Consider the following 27745-nt stretch of genomic DNA (forward strand, 5'->3'; position numbering starts at 1 on the left):
CTTCCATGCATCCAAACTGTCACTTGATTGCAGCTCCTCGACGTTTTACGCATATCTTCCTGGGGCTGCAAGACTTCCCGGGCTTACAATTTTCATCTGTCATACAACCTGTCTTCCCTGTTGCTTTTATAGAGGTCAGAAGGACAATGGCCATGCATATAATAGCAACTGCGAATTTTGAAACAATTTTCAATTCTTGATTTGTAACAATTCTTGTTGACATATTTATGAGGTATTATCTAATTAACATCAGCATCTCGAGCCACAAATCGAACAGCTAAAGGGCCGGTGGTTTACAAAAACCAAAAAGCTTTAAAAAATCTAAATTATGTCAACCCTTCAAATAAACAAGAAAGCTCTAAATATTGCATGGTGTTACAATGGATGGTGTTGAACTGCCGAATTGACTTCTACAGGACCTCTTATCATTACGTCCACAGCATCCAATTAGAGAAAAATTTAGTGAATTCAATTCTTTCCACATTTAGACAGATAAGACCGTAAGTTACGGGAGTACAAAACCGACGATGAAAAGTTTTATGAAATAGAATTGAAAATGGTAATTATTGACTAACTTGAAAGTCTTCAGAGCCGCATTAGAGTCCGCAATTCGGAGGAAGAGGAGCAAATAATATCCCTCGATGATAGGAGCTGGTACACCAATGTATCTTTAGAGGAGGCCATTGAAATTGCTCTTAAAGATTTTTACAGACAAGGTTCCGGAGATTACAAGTTCAATTTGAAGAATTTTTTGAGACTAGCCTTAACAAATGTTCGCATATTTTTCTTAGAGGTAAAGAATTGTGTTAGATACAAGCGGACGGTTTGGCCATAGGTGCCTCGTTGTCCGCAATTTTGGCAAATGTTTGGGTCAAATCTTTTTAATAATACTTGCAGAAACCACATGAGGGGAGGGAGAACTGACACATATAAAATGTACATTGATTTTAACCAACGCTTTACTCTGATGGAAAGGAGTCCAGTTGAAATCATTGGGAAACTAGTTTCAAGCAAAACGCCAGGATTTTACAAATACGGAGTGCAAAAACCTAAAGGAAAGAGTATGGATCTGTCTCTATTATGCAGAAAAAGATAAAACAAAAGACACACAGGAAATTAAATTGTTCAAGAGGTAGGAGGATAACGTGGTGTGCACTGTTAGAGGTCATCTTCTGGAATAACCTGAGTAAGGAAAATCTCTTCGCAAAAATTACATTTCACATTTGAGCCACCCAACGGTAATGGAGGTTTGGGGTTTCGAGATTTGAACAAAAATCTAAGTGATGTTAGCAAAATTTGCTGTCAATGGTAATAAAATCTAATTTTAGCGTCATGATCCTAAATTTCCGTAGCTCTTAACCATTACGAAATTTAAAAAATGTAACTCAAGTGACTATATCGAAGATTTTTAATTCAACGAGTGATTGACAATCTTTGATGTAGGTCCTTGGATGTATGTGTACAAGAAAACAGTAGCTAACTGAGTGGTCTTCCAATATTGTAAATGAGACGTTGGATTAAATAACCACAAAAAAATTGCAGCACAACCTTCCAAGAATGAACAACATCCCAACAAATTTAAAAGTCTCAACAAAATATTCTTATACTGATTGCTCTTGAATAATACAGATGAAATATATTTTAAAGTTTTGCTAGTAGATAGACTAAATTGCGTGATATTCATATCATTTTCACAACAATAAAATTAAGAACCTGCTTGTTCACCCTGAAATCATCTTTTGATAGAAACTTGAAATCGCATGTGTATTTTAGAGTTACTTGTTAGGGTATTATATCCATCTATGTTGTTCAAACGGGCCTTTCAGAATAAAGCCTCCACAATACATAATACACGCCATTAGGATCGGGGGAGCTATAGGTTATCTGAACACTAAACCAACATGTTAATAATAGAAGTTGGGAACTGTTGTAGTACAGCGCACATTGTTGACCGGGACATTCCCGATGAATGTCACCGGGTTGAAAACTAACAAATGAAGCGATCAACGGCTAAAACTTACAACCGCAACTACGTACACGTGAAGAGTAACGAGGGTGGGAATTGACATTGACATAGTTCATATCTGAAAATTTGCAATTGTAATTAAAAACATTCTGGTACATGCTAATTAGAAATTTTGTGAACCCAACAACAAGGATAACAACAAATAGGAGTGAAAATAAAAGTTTCTTTTCAGGAATAGAAAGCATTATTACTGGGATTTTCAAAAATTCCGGAGTAAAAATTGAATTAATTTCAGTGTAATAAGTGTAAGTTAAATGTTGTCAATGTGACCTTAACTATATATAGTTTCTAAAATTTGTTGTTATTTCAACTCGTTTCTTAGAATTAGAGTCAAAAAACAAGTTTATATTCAAGTTCATGATAAGTTTAGATTTCATTTAATTTTTAAACCTGACGATGGACGCAATGTTCAAAAACGTCAGTTTTTTTAAATCAATTTAAAATTTAATTGACAATTCTACTGCATAGTCAGTAACAAATATATATATATATATATATATATATATATATATATATATATATATATATATATATATCTTGCATCTTCATTTATATTGCGTTGAGAATGAGACTGAAAATCAGGAAGATGTCAAAATACACAGAAGATTTGGATTCTCAATTTCATTGGTTACAAAGTACATTTTTGCATCATAAATGGGAACTGAGCGAGGAACTTTGCGAAAAGGTTTTTAGAATGCTAAAGAACTGAGCGCCTTGAAATTGACAAAGAAGTAATCATGGCTTCAAAAACCACATTTTTGCCATCGAAACCTCCAGCCTTGGGGCCGCAAAATGACATACAAATCTACATACAAAGAGATTGGAAGTTACAGCAGAAAGACAACAACGCTTTGTAAGGATTAAGAACCCAAATTGGTTTGCAAAATTAACACAAATTGGTTTGCAAAAAAATTTCTTTCCAAACATGTAAATTAATAATATAACAGAAAAGCTACAGTCTGAAAATTTGCAATTGTAATTAAAAACATTCTGGTACATGCTAATTAGAAATTTTGTGAACCCAACAACAAGGATAACAACAAATAGGAATGAAAATAAAAATTTCTTTTCAGGAATAGAAAGCATTATTACTGGGATTTTCAAAAATTCCGGAGTAAAAATTGAATTAATTTTAGTGTAATAAGTGTAAATTAAATGTTGTCAATGTGACCTTAACTATATATAGTTTCTAAAATTTGTTGTTATTTCAACTCGTTTCTTAGAATTAGAGTCAAAAAACAAGTTTATATTCAAGTTCATGATAAGTTTAGATTTCATTTAATTTTTAAACCTGACGATGGACGCAATGTTCAAAAACGTCAGTTTTTTTAAATCAATTTAAAATTTAATTGACAATTCTACTGCATAGTCAGTAACAAATATATATATATATATATATATATATATATATATATATATATATATATATATATACTTTGTAAATAATCCTGATCGATTGTGAACCAGTTTTAAGTAAACCTGACCATGAACGCAATGTTCGGAAACGTTCTTTTTAAATCAAAGTGCTTTTTAATCGACATTTCCTTCTTCTCTGCATTTTCAATTATATTGCGTTGAGAATGAGACTGAAAATCAAGAAGATGTCAAAATACACAGAAGATTTGGATCCTCAATTTCATTGGTTACAAAGTACATTTTTGCATCATAAATGGGAACTGAGCGAGGAACTTTGCGAAAAGGTTTTTAGAATGCTAAAGAACTGAGCGCCTTGAAATTGACAAAGAAGTAATCATGGCTTCAAAAACCGCATTTTTGCCATCGAAACCTCCAGCCTTGGGGCCGCAAAATGACATACAAATCTACATACAAAGAGATTGGAAGTTACAGCAGAACGACAACAACGCTTTGTAAGGATTAAGAACCCAAATTGGTTTGCAAAATTAACACAAATTGGTTTGCAAAAAAATTTCTTTCCAAACATGTAAATTAATAATATAACAGAAAAGCTACAGTTTACATGCCTTCAGAATAATCAGGAATTTAATTGTATACACTTAGTTATTCAAATTTTAGTTCAAAGTTTTTGGAAGGGGGTGCTTCTCAACGTTCTTTCCCCAATTACGCAAATTTTCAAATCGCTGTAAAATGATCATCACAATCGGAGTCTTCCATGCATCCAAACTGTCACTTGATTGCAGCTCCTCGACGTTTTACGCATATCTTCCTGGGGTTGCAAGACTTCCCGGGCTTACAATTTTCATCTGTCATACAACCTGTCTTTCTTGTTGCTTTTATAGAGGTCAGAAGGACAATGGCCATGCATATAATAGCAACTGCGAATTTTGAAACAATTTTCAATTCTTGATTTGAAGAAACGACAACGTCACCGTGTTAATTTTAACTCACGTGAAGAGCACGTGCTCTTAAATCTGTAAATATTTGTTTGCAAAATTACAACGCCCAGTTTGTTATCAAACTCTTCAAAAGAGTTTCGAGAAAATCTTTGACAAAAAAAAATTTTGTCGCAGGCCAAGAACTACCGAACTATTAAAACAGCAACTCGAGGCCCTATGGCTCGAAGCTCCTCTAACCACTATGGAGGTACGCATTTTGTTGCACTTTCAAAGCCATTTACTTGAAGTCAGCCTTCTCGATCTATGCCAAACTCGAAATTCTGGAGAATAATGACCAGTGGTTTCAGGTTGCTTTCGCCTCTGGCTATTAGCAGGTTGTACACCAGCAATAATTAGTCAGTTTTGCTTGTGTCCTATTGTTTTGCCTGAATCCACCTATTTAATTCATTTAAACATTATTGGATATCCTGTTCTGAAAACCAATGTTGTGGGCGTATAAATTATACGCCCGCTGGTGAACCTGTTAGTTTTACTTAGTAACGTACCATTAAAGTACGTATAAAGTGCAATTGCAGACGTTAAGATCACTGGATACGAGCAGCAAAATTATTTTGAAAAACGAATTGCTTTTTTTGTAATGTTTCAGTTAGTCAATGTTGTTGTTGTTGTTGTTGTTGTTGTGACTTTTCGGCATCAAGCCGAGGAGATTGCTCCCATAGAAGTTTTGGTCTTGATTCCACTATTTTCTGCAATAGGAGCAATTACAGAAAATGGTCAATGTACACACTACTCTTTCGTTGAAATTCAATATCAGACGGTCCCACATGAATGACAGGATACGTCTTTTGAGTCCCAAAGGCTGGGAAAAGTCTATATCTTCAGGCAGATTGTTGGCAACTTTGGCAATTCGAAAGTAAAAGTTCTCTCTGAATTTCTCGGTTCTCAGTTTTGGAATTTTCAATAATCTGTTTTTAACTCTACCATATTGGTTTTCATAGGTTTCTATCAATGGAAGTGCGTTTTCTTTATCATGGTACAGTTTAGACAATAGAAGTAAATCATTGAGTTGCAAAGACATAGAAAGCGGAAGTAATCTTAGGGATACCATGTTTTCAAAGTACGACGCATTCCTATAGCCCGTTATCCACGTCAACGCACGTTTTTGAAATCTTTCCATTAGCCTCATACTTCCACGCGATGGGTGCCAAGTGCTTGATGCAAAAGTAATCAAGGTTAGAAATAGGGATTTGTAAGCACAATTTTTCACTCTCGTTTCCATATTCTTCGATAAACTTCTCTTCAGAAAACCAAAAGTTCGATAAGCTTTCGCAAACCTAGACTCGAGGTGCTACGCCGCTTCAGGGTACCTGTAAGCTGCACTCCCAAGTCAGTCACCTTTGTGGATTGCTCTAATGTGGTGTTATCCATCGTAAGGCTGAGGGACTGTCCCTTAAATTCTATATAACAACATTTTTCAGCAGCAAGTTACATTCTGTTCCTGGATACCCAAAGAGAGATTCTGTCAACTTCTTTTTGGTTACTTTTGTCAATAAACAAGAACTTTGCGTCATCCGCATACAAATATGGGGTGCTGGATATCAAGGAAAATGGCAAATCATTTATGAAGATGCAGAAGAGTAAGGGGCCCAAAATGGAGCCCTGCAAAACACCACTTGATACTTGTAGAAGGTCTGACCTGACACCATCACATCTTACGAACTGTTTACGGTTACATAAATAGTCCTTGAGAAGAATAAGTACACACCCGCCCATTCCAATTCTCCTTACTTTGATCAACAATTCAGCATGCGGGACCTTATCGAATGCTTTTGAGAAGTCGGTGTATAAGGAGTGCACCGAATTTGGGTTTCCTTCCAACGCAACTTGAACGTCGTTCAAGAAACAGAGCATGTTCTACACAACGGATCGTTTTTTCACAAATCCATGTTGACTGGTTGTTAAATGATCCGAGAACTGCTTTTCGATCGGATCATACATACATCGTTCGAGTAATTTCGAAACTATAGGCAGCAATGTCACTTGTCTGTAATTTTTGACACTTGCTCTGCAACCTTTTTTATGGATGGGAGACACAGTACCAATTTTCCAACAGTTCGGGTGTTTTCCTAATCTTTTGATGTTCCTAAAGACGGCGCTCAGGGATAGACTGAGCGGTTCAGCCAGTTGCTTCAAGAAACAGGCGGGAATGTTATCTGGACCTCGAGTTTTTGAGACATCAAGGTTTGCTAAGATGGCTCTTATTCTTTTTGATCTGACATCAAAATTCATTAGGGTTGGGTCCGGAAAGTCATCGGCTACCGTGTCTTTGGTCTTCTCAAAAAATACAGACCGAAAATACCTATTTAGCAGGTCTACTTTCTGTTGAGTGGAATCGGCAGTCTCTTCGTCTTATTCACGCATTCGTTACACAGGAGTAAAACATTACTCATCAGACTTGAGACCAACTTTATGGCGTCCTCTTCCAATCCAGCACATTCCATGTGCATCTTCAATCCACACGAGATACAGTTGTACACAGCTTCTCCTATTTTGCTTTGACTTTTACATGTTTTGCATTTCCCTTCGGAGTTGCGAGACATTTTGCCCCACAATACTTCAGCCTATAAACTCAGCACGTGATACTAAGGCCCAGGTACTCAAACCGGTTCGAAGTAGCACAAGATGAGTTTTCAAGCTATATCAAATGATAAACTGAGAACCAAGAGTTATTTGCTCTTAGTGATTTTTGGTCGCGAAGTGATTTTTCCCGACGAGCTTTTGATAGTCTTTTCTTTTTCTGGGCAAAGCGATTCAATTCACCGTTGACTCTCTTCACAGCTGCTAACGTTCGAAGCTCGTACAGAGGTTTCTGATGCAACTGTATACTCTCAGGATTTCAGGATCGTTAGATTTTTGCTTCGGCAGAATTTCACGAACAATGTTTGCTACTTGGAAACCTTGGGTTCTCAATGTTTTGATATGATCCCAATTATCTGGAGCTCCTTCTCGGGTGCAATGGACGACCCCTTGTCTCTGAAGGTATTCTGAAAGTAGCAGCTCCTGATATCAACTCATTTGTGATTGCAATAGCTGCAGAAACAACGGGGGCATTGTTTTTATAACTAGGTCAGGATAGAATCTTTAGGCTTTTGTGAATTGTTGACAAAAACGGAGGGGGAGAAAACGGTTCGTCGATATTTTTTATTGTAAAAATGCCCACCAAAGACAGTTCCTTTGCAGGGCTTAACTGGGTTCAAGATTTCGTTTGAATGGAGCAATAATTACTTCATTGTATTTATCATTTCGCGCTATTTTCCGTCCACCTGCCAAGCTATACAATCTACTGAGCTGTGCTCCATTGGACCTTGTGATTCTTAACGCCTGCATGATTATTTTTCATTTCCATTAATACACCGTTTAAAACACCGTGTTAAATTGTTCTCAAACCTAGATTGTAGCAATTATATTAGTCCCTTGGTTTTTTATGCAATTTTTTTTGCACCAATTGGTCTTTTGACCAACTTTCTTCTGACCCCTTTGATTTTTTGTCTGTAAAAACGGAATATGAAGGCAGCACTCGGAGGGCATTAAGTGGCCGAGCAGCTCCCTTAGAGCCTCGTGCGTTACTAATCTCTAAGTATGCGCTTTACCGAACTTATTTTGAGGGGACATTTTCAACTTGTGAAGGGCAGTTCTTAGTCTTGAAAGTTTGGCCCCCCTGTCACCCCCTCAGTCAAACCCCACGCCAAACCCCCTTCCTTCCTCCAACACCGTGCTTTAGACCTCCTCTCGTCCGGCTCTCCCACTATGCTACCCGCATCATTTTACCCCCTCCCCACTCAAATTGCTTGACGCCCCATTCGGCTCACATCCATATGATTTGAGAGCAATTTGCCCGACGCTAGTCGGTTATGTTTTATAAAATTGTTACTCTCAGTGTTTCACGTATTTTTGAAAAATGAAAATGCGATTCAAATTAGCCGAGGCCCATCAGCTTCAAAAGCGCCGAAACAACTGGCATCGAAGCTCTCTGAGCAAAAAGAGGATAGGTACGCTAACATGATGTCATCTAAAGACAACAATTAGCTTCGCTCTCCTAGGGAGCTGCATTCGAGGCTCTAGAACAATTAGGTGGCGCAAGATTTATGATGCTTCATCGAGAGCTGTTGAAGAAGGGAGGCTGTTATTTTGACTTACCTACTTTCGCCATTACTTTCTGAAATGATGTTGGTGTAATATTTTCATTTTAAAGATTTGAAAGGTACAAAATGCTATTTGAAGACGTCGTGCTGGGCCAGCCAATAATCACCCAGTGTTCGAGAGGGGCATTTCTCAGTCTAGATTATATTTTGAATTGTTCACTGCCCAAAAAATTTTCTGTTTGTGCTGTTTTACATCAGAAAAATAATTATTTCAGAAAGTAGTGAGAAATAACCATTGTGTCATTCTCTTATGATAGGAAAAGTCTATATTTGGAAATTGAATTTAATCTTTAATATGAACTTGGGAAAGTTTCGTGTAATATGTCTTCTTAAGCTCAAATGTCTGCCTATGACCGACTTGTAGCTGATTGATTAGACCGACTGTTAGATTTTTCAAAGTGGCCTTTGTTTTTTGAGATCAGCTTGGTCTTATTGAAGAGTGGGCTTATAACCTAAACTCCCCATCTTTGAAGTTACTCTATAATGGAGAGAGGGCTATAATTTCTCCTATCTTATGGCAGTTAACTTTTTAACTATTATTCTATTTTTCAAATGTATGTGAGAACTTGTATGTAAACGCAACATACACTGCAACATTCTATGGAAGCCAATTTGATTTGTTCTTTGTCAACCTTTATGTTTAGTAGCTATTATTATAACGAGAATACCGTACATGAAATGGAAGTCAAACTCGCACTACCACAAAATGAGCAAACAATCACTACCTCATATTCTTTAATTACGAAATCGTATCTATTATAACAAATTGAGCTCAAACGAAGTACGAGATGCTGAATTTGGTAGGCCAATTTCACTGAATTTTGCTATATTCATACTTGTTTAGTGAGTATGGGGCACTGTGTAAGATATCCCGAGCCCCAAACTCATTGTATTTAGAGAATCTTACGACATAGGTAGCTATCCAATCAAAAGTTCATAATTGACTAGTGAAGCAGCATAAGTAGAGCTTAAAAAACTACCAAAAGTCAGTGGAAATTTTTGTCCTACTAAACTTACATACGGTGCGTATTGAAGAACAAGTCTCGAGCATTAAATTAATTGTTATCGTGCATTGTTTCAGATCATATAAGTCATTGTACAGTTCAACTAACTTCGACTTGCTGAAGAGAGAATTAACTTTGATATTCTCAATCTTTTTTTTGTGATGAGGTTTCCTAAGTAAGAGAAACTTTGTGCAAAGCATAAAGTCTGTTTCTGGTTTTAACGAAGCCTGGCATAGTTCTACTTATTATGTTATTTGAGCAATTGAGTGTACTGAAAAGCACGAAGCGCGAATATTGTTATATTTGTTAACTTTGATTATCGGTGAAAACTCTGAAAATATTTACACTTCGGACATTTAAATTGTTTCCCTAATCGGTAGTTGGGACATTTATAGGGACTTTGAAATTTCGTTTTATAAGTAGACTTATTAACAGAAAAACTAAGCAAAATTTGATTTTTTCAATTTGAATTAATTTGGTATTCTGAGCGGAACAAGTTTGTTGAACAGAGTGATTAGCTTATTGGGACTAATGGAGCATCAAGTAACGCAATGGTAATCTTGTCAATAAATCAAATTCACTATCGGCAACTCTTTATAAAAACGTTTTACACCTCTAAGAATCAAACAATGTGACAAATGGAACTCTATGGAACTACAGTTCCGCTTGACTTGAGTCAAAAAGTCCAATGAAAACTTCTGGGTCCGTCAAACATCTTTGACTGAAATTTCGACTAATTTCGAAGACGTTAAAACGAACTCGAAACCTGCCTATGGCGAATCGTTCGCTCCTGCGGAAACTGTAATCCTGACAAGAAAATCAAGACAGATGACATTTGAAGGGTCAAACACCACCCGTGGATTCTTTAAAAGCATATGCTACTACTAATACTACTAGACCGCTGCTTCCCTACGCCCGTGATTTTTACATAAAAAGCCCAATAAAACCAGATATCCCAATGACAAAATGACGAACTCCGTCAAATCGGTTTTATCCCCCCCAAAATTATAGCCCCATTATGGTATAATTACCATGGGGGGGCTTATACGATTAGACGACCACTGAACTTGGGAGCGGTCGAATGTTCACATTAAAATGAAGGTTGTCTCAATGTGTCTTATGTTTTCACGTTAGTTTAACTTTGAATTTGCATTAAACATCCGCAGAGAAATGACGTGAATTACTGGTGAGTTTGCGACAATGTTTTGTCATTGTAATGTCTGTTGAATTAGCTTTGTTTTTGTTTCAAAATCACACGTACCCATAATCACTAGTGTGGGGAGCAGCGATGTAATTTTTTTTCGAATACTTGCAAAATTTTGGTGTGATTTCTTGGCAAACATTGAGTTATTACTTCGTGAAACTCGATTACCTGCTTGACCTGTTCAGCATAGCTTAAGCTGTAAGAAGAGCCCCGGATTAACTCAGCTGACTTTCCTGATTTAAGGCAAAAAATATAGGTTAAAATTTAATTGAGTTTAAATGCTCCTAAAATAGAAGTATTTTTTTGGCATGCAATTTATTTGTATTATATAGCGAGCTTCTTGAGTTATTGAAACCAGGGAGGTACGATGATCAAAGTGTGGCAAATACAGGGAATCAGAAAGGACTATGCTTTAATACACGCATATACAAGAACAGATTTCTATCCATTAAATAAAGTTAATTTTCTCAATTGAGGAAATTTAAATAGGCCTTTGAACAACAATTTGGTGCCTCCTCTCTGGCGGACGTCGAACAGAACAACGAGGAGTTTGAATGCGAAGGTGGCGACATGCAAGCGTACACTAATACTACTACTACTACTACAGCATATCTTTGATCTTAAATCTTCCACGGCTGACCATTTTCAGGTGTGCATGTAGCAGTGTTGTGGCACGTTGTGAAAAAGGAACTGATAGGAAGCGTAAGTGACATAAAATTCTTCATTGTAAATAGATGAACAGGCTGCTATAAAGAGTTGTTCCTACTAGATAGCAAACTCCAAGAATTAAATCCAGTTTTCTGAGAGATTTGAAAAATACTCCATCTGCCGAACAAAATGTGTTGAATGTCTCATCGGGGTGAACGGTTTGGGTCATTTGGGTTTTCTTGGGCTGCAAATTGAATTGCTGCATGGACGCCACCGTTGCAGCATTCGCAAGCTCCACAATGCTTTTGTTCGTTTCCCGAGTTCTCATATGAAGCGCCCAAACGTGAGCATTCAAAGACAATGCAGCCATTAGAAGAGAAAACCCGGAGCAGAAAATACTGACCAAGTAGTAATTGCAGAGCGACGGAATAGTTTTAGACGTTTCTGGGATGAAGTCAATCACTATGACTAAGTTGACACAAAGGGTCAGTGTTACAGTTACCCCGAACCCAATTCGGTCGCCCGAATCGCCAGGCAAGAAAAAGGTCAAACTGCTTAATGTTAGGAGCAACGCGTTGGGTAAAATCAAATTGCGAACGTAGAATGCGCTCAAGCGTCTGAATTGAAGTGACAGTCGTATAACACTGTAGAATTTGGGTTGTTCGGTGTGTCCAGTTATCATTCCCTGCTCACATGAAGTTCCTAAAATTAAATAAATCTCTGACTATAAAATTTTGCATCGATTTTTTTCAACTGTTCCAGTAGAATGTGTGTCCTATATCCCCGGCTACGGACTGCCTTTGCCAATATTTGGCTATTTGAATCTTCCGGGGGTCTCAAGGGGTGCTTTCCCAAAAAGAGTAGACTAATTACTACTTTATGGTTAAGTGACAGGCCATCCTAACTAGTGGATTAACTATGCATTTTTTATGCAATACTAGGAAAAGTCCACATAAGCAAGCTTTAAGGAAGGACTCAAATTATTTATCGAATCATAAATTTGTTTCGCTATTTCCATTTGCAAAAAGTGCAATTCTTATAAAGTCTGGGAATTTCAACCTGTTAATTCCCAAAGGCTATGTGTTGCATAGCTAGTGACGTCCAAGGTTTGTTTTTCGCACTTAATCTCAACTTCTTTTGAATCGTATTGCCATGATCCAATTGTGATGAAACACTCCTGCTCGTCAAATGGGAATGTGGTGACATCCAGGGAACAAATGGTTTCCAAAGATACCGGGCGGTACCATCCAACAGTTCCAGTGTGATCCACTGTAAGGGGAATTGATCTTCTGAACTTGACAGCGTCGTATAGGCCGATGTCATTGTAGGGGTGCAGATCAGGAACCCACAGAGAATCTACAGAAAGACCAAACGTCGTTAACACTGAGACAACGAAGAAAGTTTTCAGCCTGTCTTTAAGAACTCGTTGTGGTTAAAGTCAAACCGAAAACGAGCGCAAATTATTCCAGGTTTTTCCAGAGTTATATCAGGAACTGGAGTCTATTGAATCATACGTGAAAAGAAATTGTGAAATTAAACTGAAGCAGTGTTGCTTTTTAATTACTCTTGAAAGAAGTTCATAGCAATTATTGTCAACGTGTTGGTCTTTTACGACTCGAAGAGGAGTATTGGTTTTCTTAAGGATTTTTTTAACCTGAAGTACTATTCGTTCATCTTCGTTCCGAAATACTATTCGTTTGTTTTGACCTAAAAGCGAAATTGCGTAAAATTGCCGTGTGAACTAATTTTTTCTGAGCGAAAGAAGTTTTTTTTATCATGCGCTGCGTTTAGTGAATGAATTTTTGACTTTGATAAGTATTTTTTGACAGAATGGTACATATAAATAACTGTTTTTTTCGCCTAAGTGACCAAGTTTTATTTTTGCTTGTAATTTGCTTTTTTTGTAGAAATAACTTTGTTCGATGCTATATTGAAATGTAAACCTCGGAAATTGTTACAGTGTTTTTGGATCTTTGAGCCGTCTTTTTTCAAAAATCAGTTAATATGGCACATTTTTTTGGATAATTTAGATACTAAACGCCTCTTTCTACCCCGATGTAAATTTGTTTTTAAGAAATTGTTTATATGCTGATCCGATTTTTGAAGTTTTTCCAATTTTCCTCAGTTTATATTTGTATTTTGGTTTTAATTACTAGAAAGTGTTTTTTGTGCAACATCATGGACTTTAATTTCGTTCAACAAAAACTCAATATTTTTGGCATATTTGAATGTTTCGTATGTTTGAAATCTTTTTTCTACTTTTTTGTTCTGTTCAGGAAGATGGCTCTTTTTCTCGGATGACTCGTTGTCTTTTCTATGTCTCGAATGCTGAACAATGAATTTTATTCGTGTTTCTTGATTTTTTAAATTAGATTTTGAGCTTCTAAAAATCAAAAATAAGTCTTTTGGTTACGGTGCTTCTTACATTTAAAAATTTTTTACTGTGCATATTGTTCACATTTTTTTAGTCCATATTTCACATATAAAAAAATTGATTGATTTCAGCTTTTACTTTGATTTTTGTCACTTCTTTGGTTTGCAATTGATTTCGTTCAAAATAAGGCAGTACTGAGAGTTAGCTAGCCAGCATTTCCCAAAATTTCTACTTAGTGCTATTATTGCAATTTTCTTGCGGCTTCGGTATTAATTTTAAACAATTTTTTGCCTTTGAATATTATTTGTAAATATTTTGTCTTTTCTCTGATTAATATATATATTTTTTAATTAGTTCGAAATTATTTGGTCTAGCGTATATACAATAAGGGAGAAGTATGTGTTGTTTTCTTCTTAATTGCAGTGATCAGAAATCTAATTGTTGTGGTTTTCTGATTCTTATATTTGGGCATTCTTTTTTTGAAAATTTTAACTTAGTTTCTAAGATTATTATCTGCCGTTTGCTTTCGAGATCTTTGAGACTAGAATCGTGACTTATTTGAGGGTATTTGATAGCCCTGTCAGCTTTTTAAACCTATCAGTATTTTGATCATCCTAATTATTTCGGACTTTTTTTTTTAACATTAACCAACTTTTTCTATAATATTTATTGCTGCATTTTGTTTCTCCTGGTCACAGTGGTTTAAATTTCACCTTTTTTTAATATCAGGCCTGGGGAGTTAATGGTTTGATACAAAGGGTAATGGCTTCAGCTGCAATAACATTTTGTAAAGTTTTAACTCTTCGAGTCACTTCCGGAGTTTTTTCGGTTGTTTTTTATGCAAAATTTTCGCTAGACCTTTTTGAATTTTCGAGTGACTTTTACGCCCTTGACTTGCGTTTCGCGCGATCTAAAATTCGGTCGCAATCAAAATTTCAAGCATCTGAACTTAATTGGCGGCAATTTAATACTAAAAAACAAATGAAAAATGCGCCGAAACTAATACCATTTTTGACTTTGAATCTTAATAGTGGTATATTTTAACCTCTAATGTGGTTATTTGAAGCCCACTATTGAACTTCATAGTCCCATTTAGCCCCCCGACTGAAGCAGGCTGCAATTGATTAGAGCTCCCACTAATCGTTCGAGAGCAATTCGTCCGATGTTTAGTCGGTTGATTTACGTTTTTATCATCTTCTCAGCCGGCTATTATAGCGCTCCTTTTTTTTACTTCGTCAAACTTTTTTTTCGCTTTACCCATTTTGCCGCTTTTTCGACATTTTGCGTGAAATCTTTTTGACTTCTCCAATATTTTCTGAGCAAAAGAAGTTTTTTTATCATGCGCTGCGTTTAATGAATGATTTTTTGACACATATAAATAACCGTTTTTTTCGCCTAAGTGACCAAGTTTTATTTTTGCTTGTAATTTGCTTTTTTTGTAGAAATAACTTTGTTCGATGCTATATTGAAATGTAAACCTCGGAAATTGTTACAGTGTTTTTGGATCTTTGAGCCGTCTTTTTTCAAAAATCAGTTAATATGGCACATTTCTTTTGATAATTTAGATACTAAACGCCTCTTTCTACCCCGATGTAAATTTGTTTTTAAGAAATTGTTTATATGCTGATCCGATTTTTGAAGTTTTTCCAATTTTCCTCAGTTTATATTTGTATTTTGGTTTTAATTACTAGAAAGTGTTTTTTGTGCAACATCATGGACTTTAATTTCGTTCAACAAAAACTCAATATTTTTGGCATATTTCAATGTTTCGTATGTTTGAAATCTTTTTTCTACTTTTTTGTTCTGTTCAGGAAGATGGCTCTTTTTCTCGGATGACTCGTTGTCTTTTCTATGTCTCGAATGCTGAACAATGAATTTTATTCGTGTTTCTTGATTTTTTAAATTAGATTTTGAGCTTCTAAAAATCAAATTTATGTCTTTTGGTTACGGTGTTTCTTACATTTAAAAATGTTTTCCTACTGTGCATATTGTTCACGTTTTTTAGTCCATATTTCACATATAAAAAAATTGATTGATTTCAGCTTTTACTTCGATTTGTCACTACTTCGATTTTTGTCACTTCTTTGGTTTGCAATTGATTTCGTTCAAAATAAGGCAGTACTGAGAGTTTGCTAGCCAGCATTTCCCAAAATTTCTACTTTGTGCCATTGTTGCAATTTTCTTGCGGCTTCGGTATTAATTTTAAACAATTTTTTGCCTTTGAATATTTTTTAAAAATATTTTGTCTTTTCTCTGATTAATATATATTTTTTTTGAATTAGTTCGAAATTATTTGGTCTAGCGTATATACAATAAGGGAGAAGTATGTGTTGTTTTCTTCTTAATTGCAGTGATCAGAAATCTAATTGTTGTGGTTTTCTGCTTCTTAAATTTGAGCATTCTTTTTTTGAAAATTTTAACTTAGTTTCTAAGATTATTATCTGCCGTTTGCTTTCGAGATCTTTGAGACTAAAATCGTGACTTATTTGAGGGTATTTGATAGCCCTGTCAGCTTTTTGAACCCATCAGTATATTGGTCATCCTAATTATTTTGGACTTTTTTTTAACATTAACAAACTTTTTCGATAATATTTTTTGCTGCATTTTGTTTCTCCTGGTGACAGTGGTTTAAATTTCACCTTTTTTTAATATCAGGCCTGGGGAGTTAATAGTTTGATACAAAGGGTAATGGCTTCAGCTGCAATAACATTTTGTAAAGTTTTAACTCTTCGAGTCACTTCCGGAGTTTTTTCGGTTGTTTTTTATGCAAAATTTTCGCTTGACCTTTTTGAATTTTCGAGTGACTTTTACGCCCTTGACTTGCGTTTCGCGCGATCTAAAATTCGGTCGCAATCAAAATTTCAAGCAGCTGAACTCAATTGGCGGCAATTTAATACTAAAAATTAAATGAAAAATGCGCCGAAACTAATACCATTTTTGACTTTGAATCTTAATAGTGGTATATTTTAACCTCTAATGTGGTTATTTGAAGCCCACTATTGAACTTCATAGTCCCATTTAGCCCCCCGACTGAAGCAGGCTGCAATTGATTAGAGCTCCCACTAATCGTTCGAGAGCAATTCGTCCGATGTTTAGTCGGTTGATTTACGTTTTTATCATCTCAGCCGGCTATTATAGTGCTCCTTTTTTTACTTCGTCAAACTTTTTTTTCGCTTTACCCATTTTGCCGCTTTTTCGACATTTTGCGTGAAATCTTTTTGACTTCTCCAATGTTTTCTGAGCAAAAGAAGTTTTTTTATCATGCGCTGCGTTTAATGAATGATTTTTTGACACATATAAATAACCGTTTTTTTCGCCTAAGTGACCAAGTTTTATTTTTGCTTGTAATTTGCTTTTTTTGTAGAAATAACTTTGTTCGATGCTATATTGAAATGTAAACGTCGGAAATTGTTACAGTGTTTTTTGGATCTTTCAGCCGTCTTTTTTCAAAAATCAGTTAATATGGCACATTTCTTTTGATAATTTAGATACTAAACGCCACTTTCTACCCCGATGTAAATTTGTTTTTAAGAAATTGTTTATATGCTGATCCGATTTTTGTAGTTTTTCCAATTTTCCTCAGTTTATATTTGTATTTTGGTTTTAATTACTAGAAAGTGTTTTCTGTGCAACATCATGGACTTTAATTTCGTTCAACAAAAACTCAATATTTTTGGCATATTTCAATGTTTCGTATGTTTGAAATCTTTTTTCTACTTTTTTGTTCTGTTCAGGAAGATGGCTCTTTTTCTCGGATGACTCGTTGTCTTTTCATGGCTCTTTTTCTCGGATGACTCGTTGTCTTTTCTATGTCTCGAATGCTGAACAATGAATTTTATTCGTGTTTCTTGATTTTTTAAATTAGATTTTGAGCTTCTAAAAATCAAAAATAAGTCTTTTGGTTACGGTGTTTCTTACATTTAAAAATGTTTTCTTACTGTGCATATTTTCACATTTTTTAGTCCATATTTCACATATAAAAAAATTGATTGATTTCAGCTTTTACTTTGATTTTTGTCACTTCTTTGGTTTGCAATTGATTTCGTTCAAAATAAGGCAGTACTGAGAGTTTGCTAGCCAGCATTTCCCAAAAATTTCTACTTAGTGCTATTATTGCAATTTTCTTGCGGCCTCGGTATTAATTTTAAACCATTTTTTGCCTTTGAATATTATTCTGTTGCTTTTGTCTTTTCTCTGATTAATTTATTTTTTGATTTAGTATGAAATTATTTGGTCCAGCGTCTATAAAACAAGGGAGAAGTATGTGTTGTTTTCTTCTTAATTGCAGTGATCAGAAATCTAATTGTTGTGGTTTTCTGATTCTTAAATTTGAGCATTCTTTTTTTGAAAATTTTAACTTAGTTTCTAAGATTATTATCTGCTTTCGAGATCTTTGAGACTAGAATCGTGACTTATTTGAGGGTATTTGATAGCCCTGTCAGCTTTTTAAACCTATCAGTATTTTGATCATCCTAATTATTTCGGACTTTTTTTTATCATTAACAAACTTTTTCGATAATATTTTTTGCTGCATTTTGTTTCTCCTGGTGACAGTGGTTTAAATTTCACCTTTTTTAAATATCAGGCCTGGGGAGTTAATGGTTTGATACAAAGGGTAATGGCTTCAGCTGCAATAACATTTTGTAAAGTTTTAACTCTTCGAGTCACTTCCGGAGTTTTTTCGGTTGTTTTTTATGCAAAATTTTCGCTTGACCTTTTTGAATTTTCGAGTGACTTTTACGCCCTTGACTTGCGTTTCGCGCGATCTAAAATTCGGTCGCAATCAAAATTTCAAGCATCTGAACTCAATTGGCGGCAATTTAATACTAAAAAACAAATGAAAAATGCGCCGAAACTAAAACCCTTTTTTGACTTTGAATCTTAATAGTGGTATATGTTAACCTCTAATGTGGTTATTTGAAGTTCAATATTGAACTTTTTAGTCTCATTTAGGCTCCCCCTTCCTACCCCCACCCCCCGACTGAAGCAGGCTGCAATTGATTAGAGCTCCCACTAATCGTTCGAGAGCAATTCTTCCGATGTTTAGTCGGTTGATTTACGTTTTTATCATCTTCTCAGCCGGCTATTATAGCGCTCCTTTTTTACTTCGTCAAACTTTTTTTTCGCTTTACCCATTTTGCCGCTTTTTCGACATTTTGCGTGAAATCTTTATGACTTCTCCAATATTTTCTGTGCAAAAGAAGTTTTTTAATCATGCGCTGCGTTTAATGAATGATTTTTTGACACATATAAATAACCGTTTTTTTCGCCTAAGTGACCAAGTTTTATTTTTGCTTGTAATTTGCTTTTTTTGTAGAAATAACTTTGTTCGATGCTATATTGAAATGTAAACCTCGGAAATTGTTACAGTGTTTTTGGATCTTTGAGCCGTTTTTTTCAAAAATCAGTTAATATGGCACATTTTTTTTGATAATTTAGATACTAAGCGCCTCTTTCTACCCCGATGTAAATTTGTTTTTAAGAAATTGTTTATATGCTGATCCGATTTTTGTAGTTTTTCCAATTTTCCTCAGTTTATATTTGTATTTTGGTTTTAATTACTAGAAAGTCTTTTTTGTGCAACATCACGGACTTGAATTTCGTTCAACAAAAACTCAATATTTTTGGCATATTTCAATGTTTCGTATGTTTGAAATCTTTTTTCTACTTTTTTGTTCTGTTCAGGAAGATGGCTCTTTTTCTCGGATGGCTCGTTGTCTTTTCTATGTCTCGAATGCTGAACAATGAATTTTATTCGTGTTTCTTGATTTTTTAAATTAGATTTTGAGCTTCTAAAAATCAAAAATAAGTCTTTTGGTTACGGTATTTCTTACATTTAAAAATGTTTTCTTACTGTGCATATTGTTCACATTTTTTAGTCCATATTTCACATATAAAAAATTGATTGATTTCAGCTTTTACTGTGATTTTTGTCACTTCTTTGGTTTGCAATTGATTTCGTTCAAAATAAGGCAGTACTGAGAGTTAGCTAGCCAGCATTTCCCAAAAATTTCTACTTAGTGCTATTATTTCAATTTTCTTGCGGCCTCGGTATTAATTTTAAACCATTTTTTGCCTTTGAATATTATTCTGTTGCTTTTGTCTTTTCTCTGATTAATTAATTTTTTGATTTAGTATGAAATTATTTGGTCCAGCGTCTATAAAACAAGGGAGAAGTATGTGTTGTTTTCTTCTCAATTGCAGTGATCAGAAATCTAATTGTTGTGGTTTTCTGATTCTTAAATTTGAGCATTCTTTTTTTGAAAATTTTAACTTAGTTTCTAAGATTATTATCTGCTTTCGAGATCTTTGAGACTAGAATCGTGACTTATTTGAGGGTATTTGATAGCCCTGTCAGCTTTTTAAACCTATCAGTATTTTGATCATCCTAATTATTTCGGACTTTTTTAACATTACCAAACTTTTTCTATATTTTTTGCTGCATTTTGTTTCTCCTGGTGACAGTGGTTTAAATTTCACCCTTTTTTGTCAGACCTGGGGAGTTAATGGTTTGATACAAAGGGTAATGGCTTCAGCTGCAATTACGTTTTTTTTGTAAATTTTTAACGCTTCGAGTCACTTCTGGAGTTTTTCCGGCTATGTTATGCAAAATTTTCGCTTGACCTTTTCGAATTTTCGAGTGACTTTAATTTCGTTCAACAAAAACTCAATATTTTTGATTTATTTCAATGTTTCGTATGTTTGAAATCTTTTTTCTACTTTTTTGTTCTGTTCAGGAAGATGGCTCTTTTTCTCGGATGACTCGTTGTCTTTTCTATGTCTCGAATGCTGAACAATGAATTTTATTCGTGTTTCTTGATTTTTTAAATTAGATTTTGAGCTTCTAAAAATCAGAAATAAGTCTTTTGGTTACGGTGTTTCTTACATTTAAAAATGTTTTCTTACTGTGATATTGTTCACATTTTTTTAGTCCATATTTCACATATAAAAAAATTGATTGATTTCAGCTTTTACTTTGATTTTTGTCACTTCTTTGGTTTGCAATTGATTTCGTTCAAAATAAGGCAGTACTGAGAGTTTGCTAGCCAGCATTTCCCAAAAATTTCTAATTAGTGCTATTATTGCAATTTTCTTGCGGCCTCGGTATTAATTTTAAACCATTTTTTGCCTTTGAATATTATTCTGTTGCTTTTGTCTTTTCTCTGATTAATTTTTTTTCGATTTAGTTTGAAATTATTTGGTCCAGCGTCTATAAAACAAGGGAGAAGTATGTGTGGTTTTCTTCTTAATTGCAGTGATCAGAAATCTAATTATTGTGGTTTTCTGATTCTTAAATTTGAGCATTCTTTTTGAAAATTTTAGCTTAGTTTCTAAGATTAATATCTGCCGTTTGCTTTCGCGATCTTTGAGACTAGAATCATGACTTATTTGAGGGCATTTGATGGCCCTGGCAGCTTTTTGAACCTATAAGTATTTTGACCATCCTAATTATTTCGGACTTTTTTAACATTACCAAACTTTTTCGATAATATTTTTTGCTGCATTTTGTTTCTCCTGGTGACAGTGGTTTAAATTTCACCCTTTTTTGTCAGACCTGGGGAGTTAATGGTTGGATACAAAAGGTAATGGCTTCAGCTGCAATTACGTTTTTTTTGTAAATTTTTAACGCTTCGAGTCACTTCTGGAGTTTTTGCGGCTATGTTATGCAAAATTTTCGCTTGACCTTTTCGAATTTTCGAGTGACTTTAATTTCGTTCAACAAAAACTCAATATTTTTGGCATATTTCAATGTTTCGTATGTTTGAAATCTTTTTTCTACTTTTTTGTTCTGTTCAGGAAGATGGCTCTTTTTCTCGGATGACTCGTTGTCTTTTCTATGTCTCGAATGCTGAACAATGAATTTTATTCGTGTTTCTTGATTTTTTAAATTAGATTTTGAGCTTCTAAAAATCAAAAATAAGTCTTTTGGTTACGGTGCTTCTTACATTTAAAAATGTTTTACTGTGCATATTGTTCACATTTTTTTAGTCCATATTTCACATATAAAAAAATTGATTGATTTCAGCTTTTACTTTGATTTTTGTCACTTCTTTGGTTTGCAATTGATTTCGTTCAAAATAAGGCGGTACTGAGAGTTAGCTAGCCAGCATTTCCCAAAAATTTCTACTTAGTGCTATTATTTCAATTTTCTTGCGGCCTCGGTATTAATTTTAAACCATTTTTTGCCTTTGAATATTATTCTGTTGCTTTTGTCTTTTCTCTGATTAATTTATTTTTTGATTTAGTATGAAATTATTTGGTCCAGCGTCTGTAAAACAAGGGAGAAGTATGTGTTGTTTTCTTCTTAATTGCAGTGATCAGAAATCTAATTGTTGTGGTTTTCTGATTCTTAAATTTGAGCATTCTTTTTGAAAATTTTAACTTAGTTTCTAAGATTATTATCTGCCGTTTGCTTTCGCGATCTTTGAGACTAGAATCATGACTTATTTGAGGGCATTTGATGGCCCTGGCAGCTTTTTGAACCTATAAGTATTTTGACCATCCTGATTATTTCGGACTTTTTTAGCATTACCAAACTTTTTCGATAATATTTTTTGCTGCATTTTGTTTCTCCTGGTGACAGTGGTTTAAATTTCACCCCTGTTTTGTCAGACCTGGGGAGTTAATGGTTGGATACAAAGGGTAATGGCTTCAGCTGCAATTACGTTTTTTTTGTAAATTTTTAACGCTTCGAGTCACTTCTGGAGTTTTTCCGGCTATGTTATGCAAAATTTTCGCTTGACCTTTTCGAATTTTCGAGTGACTTTAATTTCGTTCAACAAAAACTCAATATTTTTGGCATATTTCAATGTTTCGTATGTTTGAAATCTTTTTTTCTACTTTTTTGTTCTGTTCAGGAAGATGGCTCTTTTTCTCGGATGACTCGTTGTCTTTTCTATGTCTCGAATGCTGAACAATGAATTTTATTCGTGTTTCTTGATTTTTTAAATTAGATTTTGAGCTTCTAAAAATCAACAATAAGTCTTTTGGTTACGGTGCTTCTTACATTTAAAAATGTTTTACTGTGCATATTGTTCACATTTTTTTAGTCCATATTTCACATATAAAAAAATTGATTGATTTCAGCTTTTACTTTGATTTTTGTCACTTCTTTGGTTTGCAATTGATTTCGTTCAAAATAAGGCAGTACTGAGAGTTAGCTAGCCAGCATTTCCCAAAAATTTCTACTTAGTGCTATTATTTCAATTTTCTTGCGGCCTCGGTATTAATTTTAAACCATTTTTTGCCTTTGAATATTATTCTGTTGCTTTTGTCTTTTCTCTGATTAATTTATTTTTTGATTTAGTATGAAATTATTTGGTCCAGCGTCTGTAAAACAAGGGAGAAGTATGTGTTGTTTTCTTCTTAATTGCAGTGATCAGAAATCTAATTGTTGTGGTTTTCTGATTCTTAAATTTGAGCATTCTTTTTGAAAATTTTAACTTAGTTTCTAAGATTATTATCTGCCGTTTGCTTTCGCGATCTTTGAGACTAGAATCATGACTTATTTGAGGGCATTTGATGGCCCTGGCAGCTTTTTGAACCTATAAGTATTTTGACCATCCTGATTATTTCGGACTTTTTTTAGCATTACCAAACTTTTTCGATAATATTTTTTGCTGCATTTTGTTTCTCCTGGTGACAGTGGTTTAAATTTCACCCTTGTTTTGTCAGACCTGGGGAGTTAATGGTTGGATACAAAGGGTAATGGCTTCAGCTGCAATTACGTTTTTTTTGTAAATTTTTAACGCTTCGAGTCACTTCTGGAGTTTTTCCGGCTATGTTATGCAAAATTTTCGCTTGACCTTTTCGAATTTTCGAGTGACTTTAATTTCGTTCAACAAAAACTCAATATTTTTGGCATATTTCAATGTTTCGTATGTTTGAAATCTTTTTTCTACTTTTTTGTTCTGTTCAGGAAGATGGCTCTTTTTCTCGGATGACTCGTTGTCTTTTCTATGTCTCGAATGCTGAACAATGAATTTTATTCGTGTTTCTTGATTTTTTAAATTAGATTTTGAGCTTCTAAAAATCAAAAATAAGTCTCTTCGTTACGGTGCTTCTTACATTTAAAAATGTTTTACTGTGCATATTGTTCACATTTTTTTAGTCCATATTTCACATATAAAAAAATTGATTGATTTCAGCTTTTACTTTGATTTTTGTCACTTCTTTGGTTTGCAATTGATTTCGTTCAAAATAAGGCAGTACTGAGAGTTAGCTAGCCAGCATTTCCCAAAAATTTCTACTTAGTGCTATTATTGCAATTTTCTTGCGGCCTCGGTATTAATTTTAAACCATTTTTTGCCTTTGAATATTATTCTGTTGCTTTTGTCTTTTCTCTGATTAATTTATTTTTTGATTTAGTATGAAATTATTTGGTCCAGCGTCTGTAAAACAAGGGAGAAGTATGTGTTGTTTTCTTCTTAATTGCAGTGATCAGAAATCTAATTGTTGTGGTTTTCTGATTCTTAAATTTGAGCATTCTTTTTGAAAATTTTAACTTAGTTTCTAAGATTATTATCTGCCGTTTGCTTTCGCGATCTTTGAGACTAGAATCATGACTTATTTGAGGGCATTTGATGGCCCTGGCAGCTTTTTGAACCTATAAGTATTTTGACCATCCTAATTATTTAGGACTTTTTTAACATTACCAAACTTTTTCGATAATATTTTTTGCTGCATTTTGTTTCTCCTGGTGACAGTGGTTTAAATTTCACCCTTTTTATCAGACCTGGGGAGTTAATGGTTTGATACAAAGGGTAATGGCTTCAGCTGCAATTACGTTTTTTTTGTAAATTTTTAACGCTTCGAGTCACTTCTGGAGTTTTTGGGCTATGCTATGCAAAATTTTCGCTTGACCTTTTCGAATTTTCGAGTGACTTTAATTTCGTTCAACAAAAACTCAATATTTTTGATTTATTTCAATGTTTCGTATGTTTGAAATCTTTTTTCTACTTTTTTGTTCTGTTCAGAAAGATGGCTCTTTTTCTCGGATGACTCGTTGTCTTTTCTATGTCTCGAATGCTGAACAATGAATTTTATTCGTGTTTCTTGATTTTTTAAATTAGATTTTGAGCTTCTAAAAATTAAAAATAAGTCTTTTGGTTACGGTGCTTCTTACATTTAAAAATGTTTTCTTACTGTGCATATTGTTCACATTTTTTTAGTCCATATTTCACATATAAAAAATTGATTGATTTCAGCTTTTACTGTGATTTTTGTCACTTCTTTGGTTTGCAATTGATTTCGTTCAAAATAAGGCAGTACTGAGAGTTAGCTAGCCAGCATTTCCCAAAAATTTCTACTTAGTGCTATTATTTCAATTTTCTTGCGGCCTCGGTATTAATTTTAAACCATTTTTTGCCTTTGAATATTATTCTGTTGCTTTTGTCTTTTCTCTGATTAATTAATTTTTTGATTTAGTATGAAATTATTTGGTCCAGCGTCTATAAAACAAGGGAGAAGTATGTGTTGTTTTCTTCTCAATTGCAGTGATCAGAAATCTAATTGTTGTGGTTTTCTGATTCTTATATTTGAGCATTCTTTTTGAAAATTTTAATTTAGTTTCTAAGATTATTATCTGCCGTTTGCTTTCGCGATCTTTGAGACTAGAATCATGACTTATTTGAGGGCATTTGATGGCCCTGGCAGCTTTTTGAACCTATAAGTATTTTGACCATCCTAAATATTTCGGACTTTTTTAACATTACCAAACTTTTTCGATAATATTTTTTGCTGCATTTTGTTTCTCCTGGTGACAGTGGTTTAAATCTCACTTTTTTGTCAGACCTGGGGAGTTAATGGTTTGATACAAAGGGTAATGGCTTCAGCTGCAATTACGTTTTTTTGTAAATTTTTAACGCTTCGAGTCACTTCTGGAGTTTTTCCGGCTATGTTATGCAAAATTTTCGCTTGACCTTTTCGAATTTTCGAGTGACTTTTACGCCCTTGACTTGCGTTTCGCGCGATCTAAATTTCGGTCGCAATCAAAATTTCAAGCAGCTGAACTCAATTGGCGGCAATTTAATACTAAAAAACAAATGAAAAATGCGCCGAAACTACTGCCATTTTTGACTTTGAATCTTAATAGTGGTATATTTTAACCTCTAATGTGGTTACTGAAGCCCACTATTGAACTTCATAGTCCCATTGAGCCCCCCCCCCCCGACTGAAGCAAGCTGCAATTGATTAGAGCTCCCAAGCTGCAATTGATTAGAGCTCCCACTAATCGTTCGAGAGCAATTCTTCCGATGTTTAGTCGGTTGATTTACGTTTTTATTAATAGCCGCCCTCATCTTAGCCGGCTATTATAGCGCTCCGTCGAACGTTTTTTTCGCTTTACCCATTTTGCCGCTTTTTTGACATTTAGCGTGGAATCTTTTTGACTTCTCTAGGCTAGTTTCACTTTTTTGTCGTTCTGCCCAAAGTCCTTTTAAACAGCAGCTGCTCAGCAAAGCAATCCAAAATAAAGAGAGTAAAAAAAAAATCAAAGTCAGAAATAGAAACGGGATAAACCCATAAAGCCCATTTTTAGATGCCCGGTACTTGAACTTTGTTCTCATAAGTTTTAGTTACTATCTATAGTGCTTATTGGTATTGATACTAGACCCTGTAGCCTCTCACTGAGAGACAGGAGTATATTCAATTTCGAAATGACATCAAAGTAAATCGCACTTAAAAATGTTTTTATACAAAAATTTTTGTTGATATTTTCTTTTCTTTCAATCCCAATAGAGTTATGGGAATCAACGGCGGCTATTTTCCGGCAGTCTGCGGGGTATGTTTCACTATGTAGCTAACTTGGCGAGCAAGACTCTTTTCTGTGAATTCTTGGGGTATTTATCACCTTGCATGTATCGAAGTGTGTTGACTCCGTGTTGATCGTCGGGATTCCAGCATAATATCTCGTCTGTCCAGTACAGCCGTTGCCACATCAAAAGTGTAACGGTTTCCTTTTTGGAATCAAAGCCTACCAGTTGGTACAAAGCAGCGCCGTAAGTCAGATTAATTGTCGTTGTATTATTTTTGACAGGTCGCACACGCTTGTCGTATTTCGCCATCAATGTTTCGTGCAGTTCGTTTTCGACGATGTATGTATCGGTAGGTACGTAGTTGTCTGCAGTGCAACGGGCGCTAATAAACAGTACAAACAGTCCTATATTGCTGAGGTTTTCCATTTTTGAGTTTCCTAAATTTACAGAGTAACAATAATGTTCATCTAACTTTTTAAAATGGAAAAGTGATTTCCGAACTGGGGACGTAGAATGAATGACGCCCATTTGAGACAGTAATTACATTTCAATCTTGTTTAAGCTTGAATTTGTGGAAACGTTTCTTTTTATCTTTCAATCAAATCGTTTAATCACTCCGTAAAAACCGAATTTAATTTTCGTAAACCTTTTGTCCAGCAAAATTCGGTTGTAGCTGAGTGGAATCAGTAAGCCCTGTTAAACTTAAGGCTTAAACTTAAGGTTTTTGGTTTTGACTTTTCATCAAAAATGAAAAAATGAGCGTCAGAGAATGGACGAGAATAATGCTTTATTTGCATTACTGGGAATTTTGTAATTCTTGTAGTTAATGGATGGCGAAAACTATTGTAATGGCTATTAATAGCAGGCTAAGCCAGTTCTTTGTATAACCGCACCTGAAATTTCGGAAAAGACTAATCCATTTGGAAACGCCCATTGGTATGGACATAGATTGAAGTTTTTGTGGTAAACGTTAGTAATAAACTGTTTGTAGCAAACCATGATGTCATGTTTTGTCATCCAACATTACAAGTCGACAATTGATCATTAAGAGTATTAAAATAAAGCTGTCATGTGAACGCATGAAAAATTGTAGAGCCATGTAATTTAAGGTCGCTGTTTTTCATTTTCATAATACGCAACAATTTCCGTAGTTGCATCTTATATCACAATATATCAGTGGTAGACGCAATTTTTGCCCCCTTTTTTATTGCTCTCAA

The 27745-nt window shown here is 34.6% G+C and overlaps 2 protein-coding genes across 2 annotated transcripts in view; both read right to left on the minus strand.

The window, feature by feature from the left end:
• The window catches only part of LOC142339626 (coatomer subunit beta'-like), a 263545-nt gene that overhangs the window by 205603 nt on the left and 30197 nt on the right, over nucleotides 1-27745 (minus strand). The window lies entirely within an intron of this gene.
• Nucleotides 11473-27412, minus strand: LOC142340494 (neuronal acetylcholine receptor subunit alpha-5-like). The gene is made up of 3 exons (XM_075391069.1): nucleotides 26624-27412; nucleotides 12459-12755; nucleotides 11473-12101 (listed from the first exon to the last, which is right to left on the minus strand). Exons 1-3 carry the CDS (start codon nucleotides 27054-27056, stop codon nucleotides 11473-11475), a joined length of 1359 nt encoding a protein of 452 aa, XP_075247184.1. The 5' UTR covers nucleotides 27057-27412.

Source organism: Convolutriloba macropyga, chromosome 5, assembly GCF_964194025.1.
Source record: "Convolutriloba macropyga chromosome 5, txConMacr16.3, whole genome shotgun sequence".
Classification (NCBI taxonomy): domain Eukaryota; kingdom Metazoa; phylum Xenacoelomorpha; order Acoela; family Convolutidae; genus Convolutriloba; species Convolutriloba macropyga.

Coding starts and splice junctions, on each gene's coding strand:
- LOC142340494 (XM_075391069.1), bottom strand. CDS start 27,056: ATGGGCGTCATTCATTCTACGTCCCCAGTTCGGAAATCACTTTTCCAT. Junction 12,756..26,623: donor CACACTTCGATACATGCAAG/GTGATAAATACC, acceptor GTCTTTCTGTAG/ATTCTCTGTGGGTTCCTGAT. Junction 12,102..12,458: donor TAGCCTTTGGGAATTAACAG/GTTGAAATTCCC, acceptor ATTTAATTTTAG/GAACTTCATGTGAGCAGGGA.